At 43.5% G+C, this 7,045-nt stretch overlaps 1 protein-coding gene across 1 annotated transcript; it reads left to right on the top strand.

Annotated features, from left to right (window-relative positions):
- Positions 1-5,083: 5,083 nt before the first annotated feature.
- On the top strand, positions 5,084-5,749 carry LOC310676699 (claudin-8-like; the record flags this gene model as incomplete). The annotated part of the gene is made up of 1 exon (XM_083438805.1): positions 5,084-5,749. The coding sequence occupies one exon, from the start codon at positions 5,084-5,086 to the stop codon at positions 5,747-5,749; it is 666 nt and encodes a 221-aa protein (XP_083294931.1).
- Positions 5,750-7,045: the final 1,296 nt, after the last annotated feature.

The raw sequence follows: 7,045 nt of genomic DNA, 5'->3' as shown, positions 1-7,045 counted from the left end.
TAAGGGAGCTGGGCATGTTTAGCCTGGAGAAGAGGAGGTTAAGGGGTGATATGATAGCCATGTTCAAATATATAAAAAGATGTCACATAGAGGAGGGAGAAAGGTTGTTTTCTGCTGCTCCAGAGAAGCGGACACGGAGCAATGGATCCAAACCTCAAGAAAGAAGATTCCACCCTAAACATTAGGAAGAACTTCCTGACAGTAAGAGCTGTTCGACAGTGGAATTTGCTGCCAAGGAGTGTGGTGGAGTCTCCTTCTTTGGAGGTCTTTAAGCAGAGGCTTAACCATATGTCAGGAGTGCTCTGATGGTGTTTCCTGCTTGGCAGGGGGTTGGACTCGATGGCCCTTGTGGTCTCTTCCAACTCTATGATTCTATGATTCTATGATTATTTTTATGCCAGTTTGGGGGTTTTGGCACTCAAAAGTCTGCTTAACCTGAATGCCTTCATGCTACTCAAGTTTATGCCATCAAGAAAGTGACATTTCCCTGGACTTTGGACTCTACACAGGATCTTTGTACCACTACCTAATATATATACATATACACCTTAATATTTGCTTACGTACATATGCTTTACAGTTCTCCTGGAGAAGGGAAGAACATGGGGCACAATTTTATTGTGAGGAGAGAACAAAACTTCACGGTGAGTGCAGAATGTGTCTGTGCTACTGCACTCTCAATCTCCAATGCAGGGATTCCCAAACTTTCTACCCCAAGGTCCACTTGAGATGGCTGAAAACTACTGAACCACCCCTCCCCCCATCACAAAAGGATAGTGCAGGGACAGAGCCAGTTGCAAAATGATGACAGATGGAGACAGAGTTTGGCATAATCAGCTGGCATCACTTTCTACCGATTTCTACTCCATCTTTTGAAATTGCTAAATCCTTTTGCTATCCTGTTTTTCTTGTGGTGTGAAGTTTCAGAGCTCAGCTTTCCACAAGCTTTAGAGGAGACATTTGCTATGAGGTTATTGTGACTCAGTCTCCCCATTTTGAGGAGAATTTGGAGGATCTCAGGGTCTCTTCCAACTCTACAGTTCTATGTTACTGTGCCTCCCAAAGTATTTTTTATCATTTCTTCACCTATTCTTCTTGAACTATATCTTCCATGCCTCCCCCACAGAACCCCTCCCAGTTTCTTCTCTCTCTCCTCCTTGGTCCTTTTCTAGTCACATTTTCCTCCTCCTATTGGTTGTTTTTACTCAGCATGCAAGGAATTGCTAGTGCTGGCACTGATCCAACCAAAAGCCTATGTCATGGCTGAATGGTGGGGAAAGGCAAGTGAGGAGGCGCTGGGCAGGCTGTGGCACTGAGGCCCATCTGAAAGTGGCCAAAGAGCCACTGGTGGGTCTTGGCTCACTCTTTGAGGAACATTGCTCTCATGCCTAGAAATTCCAGATTGCCGAATTATGCTCCTTTCCTCATGGTAGGCTTTCTGATCCAGCAGAGTCTTCCATGATCAGAAAGTGGGCAGGGCATTTTTCCTGGTTCCCCCTTCTGTCTGTACTGGTTCCCCTATCTTTTTTGGAGGGGTGGGGACACAGCATAGGAGGTGATGGGAGTGGCTGCTGGAAAGGAAACACACATTTCCCCTTTTTGTATTAAGATCCCATAAGCAAACTAAGCACATCTGTTGAGAAAGTTGGGCAGAACTTAGAAAAGACGTATAGCAGGGGTGAGCAACCCATACCTCTTCAGATGTTGTTGGACCACAGCTCCCACCATTCTTGTCAATTGGGCATACTGGTTGGGACATATGGGAGGAGTTGGCCAACAACATCTGGATGAGCTCAGGTTGCCCACACCAATTTACATTGTAAAAGAGAGCGAGAGAGCGAGAGAGAGAGAGCATATATATATATATATATATATATATATGCAGGTTTTGGTGTCCTCGGGTGTCTTCCCGTGTAAAAGTTGGGGTGTCTAGGCGACGTTTCGACGAGGTCTCACTCGTCATCTTCAGGCTGGTGCTTTCGGCTTCTTGTTACTGGAACAGAGCAGGATCTCAGTGTTTGAGTTCCTATAAATACTGTAGAGGAGGTGTGGTGTATAGCCTCCAATGTTCTGGGCAGAGAGGAGGTTCCCAGGCTAGTGTGCCTTTTCTTCTTTTGTTCCTTAATTACTTGAGGGATATCTTGAGTGATTTCTTGAGTGATTTCCTGAATCCCACTTAGGTGGGTCATTAGGTGTGGATTAGTTGCTAAAGCCTTCGTGTCTTGAACTCTTGAACTTTGTGAAGAGTTTTTCTGAGAAGATGGCTGTACTGCACTTGGTTGTGCTCTGGCTTGGCTTCGTGTATAGGGGCGAGCTGTGGTTTTGTGGCCTGTGCCAGCCAGATCTGTGTAGGGATTGCAGGGGGGTGCAGCATCCGGAGGTGCCACCCTGGTTTGGCTACTGGATGGTGTCTGTAATTTATCTGTGGAGAGGGTTTGGGTTTGGGTCTGGTGTGGTTGATTGGTGATGGCGTTCTGTGTGCCTCTGGATCTGGTGTCAGATTTTGTGGGGAGGGCTAATTTCCAGATGTCTGGTAAGCGGGATGTGTCGTCACGCTTGTTCATGTTGTGAGGGTGTTTCTCTATCTCGATGGCTTCCATGATTATTCTCTTGTGGTGATGTTCCATGTTAAAGAGCAATTTGGAATCTGCAAAATTAATTTCGTGTCCTGTTTCTTTCATGTGTTGGAAAAGAGAGGAAGTTTTTTCTTCTTTTTTGACGGCATTCTTGTGTTCTGCGATCCGTGCATTTATTCGTCTGTTTGTTTGTCCAATGTACGTGGCTGGGCAGACTTTGCAGGGTATTTCATAGACCCCTTGGTTTTCCAACTGAATTTTATCCTTGGGGTTTCTGAGGATATTGGCTATTTTTTGGTTGGTGCAAAAGGCTGTTTTGATATTGTGTTTATGGAGGATTTTGCTAATTTTATCTGTAGTGCCCTTGATATAAGGAAGGAGGGCTATGCCATTGTTTTCTTCTGTGTCTTGGTTTTTGGGGGGTGTTTCTTTTTGGATTAGCTTCGTAACCCTGTTTTGCTGGTATCCAGCAAAACAGGGTTACGAAGCTAATCCAAAAAGAAACACCCCCCAAAAACCAAGACACAGAAGAAAACAATGGCATAGCCCTCCTTCCTTATATCAAGGGCACTACAGATAAAATTAGCAAAATCCTCCATAAACACAATATCAAAACAGCCTTTTGCACCAACCAAAAAATAGCCAATATCCTCAGAAACCCCAAGGATAAAATTCAGTTGGAAAACCAAGGGGTCTATGAAATACCCTGCAAAGTCTGCCCAGCCACGTACATTGGACAAACAAACAGACGAATAAATGCACGGATCGCAGAACACAAGAATGCCGTCAAAAAAGAAGAAAAAACTTCCTCTCTTTTCCAACACATGAAAGAAACAGGACACGAAATTAATTTTGCAGATTCCAAATTGCTCTTTAACATGGAACATCACCACAAGAGAATAATCATGGAAGCCATCGAGATAGAGAAACACCCTCACAACATGAACAAGCGTGACGACACATCCCGCTTACCAGACATCTGGAAATTAGCCCTCCCCACAAAATCTGACACCAGATCCAGAGGCACACAGAACGCCATCACCAATCAACCACACCAGACCCAAACCCAAACCCTCTCCACAGATAAATTACAGACACCATCCAGTAGCCAAACCAGGGTGGCACCTCCGGATGCTGCACCCCCCTGCAATCCCTACACAGATCTGGCTGGCACAGGCCACAAAACCACAGCTCGCCCCTATACACGAAGCCAAGCCAGAGCACAACCAAGTGCAGTACAGCCATCTTCTCAGAAAAACTCTTCACAAAGTTCAAGAGTTCAAGACACGAAGGCTTTAGCAACTAATCCACACCTAATGACCCACCTAAGTGGGATTCAGGAAATCACTCAAGAAATCACTCAAGATATCCCTCAAGTAATTAAGGAACAAAAGAAGAAAAGGCACACTAGCCTGGGAACCTCCTCTCTGCCCAGAACATTGGAGGCTATACACCACACCTCCTCTACAGTATTTATAGGAACTCAAACACTGAGATCCTGCTCTGTTCCAGTAACAAGAAGCCGAAAGCACCAGCCTGAAGATGACGAGTGAGACCTCGTCGAAACGTCGCCTAGACACCCCAACTTTTACACGGGAAGACACCCGAGGACACCAAAACCTGCATTCCTGTACCCGTGAAAATCTACGAAAGCATATATATATATATATATATATATGAAGGTACAATGTTATAAAGACTAGGACTAGCCACCTGAGAAACAGTTTCTATCCAAATGCGATTTTGGTTTTAAACGCAGTGTAAAGTAGTCTCTATGGGAGTATATTGTATTTAATTATGGAGTATCAGAGTTTTTAGGGGGTTAACCAAGCTGGGATAGCAGGCTTGTTGGTTTTTGAATGTCTGATGTAGATTTTTTCAATTTTGTTGTTCTGTATAGGACAATGACAATAAAGATTGTCGTATTGTATCATATATCCACACACACGTTCATATTCTTTTGTTTGCAGCATTGAAAAACTTCTAAACTCAACCTAAATAAACCTTACAATTTTTTTGTCACCAGTAAATTGTAAATGTGTTTATGTGACGTTTTTAACCGGAAAACGTGATTAAGCTATTGTGCTTTGACACTGATGCAATGATTATTGCTGAAAAATAATTATTAGTGCTGTAATTGGGGATCTAAAATTAGAGCATAATCATTTAATTATAGCATGTTAGCAGCACTCGAATACACAAAAAACAACGTCAGGTAGAATATGACTGGACTCACCCTTGCACAGAATCTGATTGGCCACAAAGGTATTGGGCCTTGACTCACTGTGGAACTTTAGATGAAATATATAGAAGCTCCTTCAGGTTAGGCAGGAGTGGATTTCTTCCTCCTTGTTCTTCAGGATTACAGGGACAGTCCATCTTAAATTCATTTGCCACATGAAGAAACCAGGGGGAAGGTTCTTATGTTTTGGGGAGAAATGCAAGATCTTCTTTAGAAAAGTATTCCTGAATTATTTTTGCTTGGGCATCGCTTTCTGAGAAGCCCCATGGCTTGCTGTGCATTGCAAACTGTGGCCCTGCTGCTTGGGGGCATTGGCATGGTTGGAACATTTACCGTCACTCTGATGCCTCAGTGGAAAGTATCTGCCTTCACAGAAAGTAACATCATAGTCTTTGAGACCATTTGGGAGGGCCTATGGATGGTGTGCGTCAATCATTTCAAGAAGCATCAGTGCAAATTCTACGGATCCTTGTTGGCCCTTCCACCTGCCTTGGAAGCATCCAGAGGACTAATGTGCACAGCGTGTGCCCTGTCAGTTATTGCCTTTCTGATTGCCATTGCTGGCACAAAGTGCATCCGATGTCCTGGCAGTAATGAGCAGATGAAGAACAAGATTCTGTTGGCAGCTGGAGCAATTTTCCTTCTGACTGGGGTCATTGTGCTGATTCCTGTTTCCTGGACTGCCAAAAACATCATCGAGGACTTCCACAATCCAGTAATCCAGTTTGGCCGGAAACGTGAACTGGGACCTGCACTCTATTTAGGCTGGGTCACTTCAGCATGTCTAATCAGCGGAGGAGCCATATTTTGCAGCTTTTGTGGCTCTGCAGAGAAGCCTGGAAGATACCGAGACTCATCGCCATCCAGTCGCAGACTGAACAAACCTGAACATATCAGGATGATGCCTCTAAGTGTACATTCTTATGTCTGATTATTTCAGTGTTGCATGTTGAGCTTGCTTTGGACAACAGCAGAATTCTTTCAACCTATATATACACCAGTGAGGCCAGCGTCACCCAGATCCAATTAACACAACTCAGTTGTGCAAAAAGATTTCCATGCATGGATCTGCTATTTGGATGTGCAGAAGTGTGTGGGATTTGATATACCATAACTATATATTGCTACCCAATGTATTGGCTTCTGCATTAGGCATTGTCTCCACATGGCTAGCAATATGAACACCCCTCTCTGCTGCTCCTGACGTTCTCTGGATCAAGGTGAATATGGTTCTTCAGCATTTTAATGTGAAATGCAAGAAACTTTTTTGTTTTGTTTAATGTAGCCTAATTTTCCAAGTTATATTAAAAGCACAGTGCCATCGGTTCTTTAGGATTCAGTGCTTTTTACAAGTGCTTTCAGTCATATTCTGAACCTGCTAGAGGGCCCTGGCTTCATTTGTGGGGCTCTTTAGGCAAAATATGTAATATTATTACAACTAAAGCATTCTAATCACAGCTTCTTCCCCTGCTTCTATTCAACGTAGCAAGCATTCAGTCAACGAGAACAGAAGGGGAGAAAGAGCTATCTTAAGGCCCACGTAACCATATTTAGTTAATTGGCAGCATTCAGCTTGATGGGTCAAAATTGTTTCAGGAGGTCGTAAATGAAATCAGAGGCGAAGGGAAGGGAAAGTGTGGAAGAATAGCTAGATAAGTTCCCTGGAGCTATTTTATCCAGACTCCAGATAAATTGTAATCAATGCAAGATAAAGTTGCCCACAGTTTCACCTAGAAGGAATTGGTTAGTAAATGTTCAAATGATAAGAGACATCAAGCTACAGCTGTCCTTGAATTTTATATGCAATGACTGACTATCCTATATAATAGGGAAGCCCTTTTTGCCAAGTGGTATCAAATTTATTATATCACCTGACTATCCTGTGAGCAGATGCACAAGTTTGTGTGGCAAACTGCATTTCTGGCCCCCAGACCTGGTTAACAAAGGACTATATAAAGCTGACTTAGACCACAGGCCCATTTAACTCAGTATTGCATACACTGACTGGCAGCAGTTTTCAGGATTTCAAGGCAGGAGTCTCTCTGAACCTTACCTGCAGACACTAGGGATTTAACCTGAGTCTTTCTCCTGGGATTTGATGTTCCAGTTTTAGGAGTGGAATCCAAACACTGCCACACTCAAATATATTTTGTCCTGGTGCGTACTATTTTAAGGAATACCAGGGCTGCTGAATCAAAGACCAGTTTTTCATAATTCAGCAATAGCT

The sequence above is a fragment of the Podarcis tiliguerta genome (assembly GCF_965153285.1).
Source record: "Podarcis tiliguerta genome assembly, chromosome: 4".
NCBI classification, from domain to species: Eukaryota; Metazoa; Chordata; class Lepidosauria; order Squamata; family Lacertidae; genus Podarcis; species Podarcis tiliguerta.
This window is presented reverse-complemented; position numbering and strand designations above follow the sequence as displayed.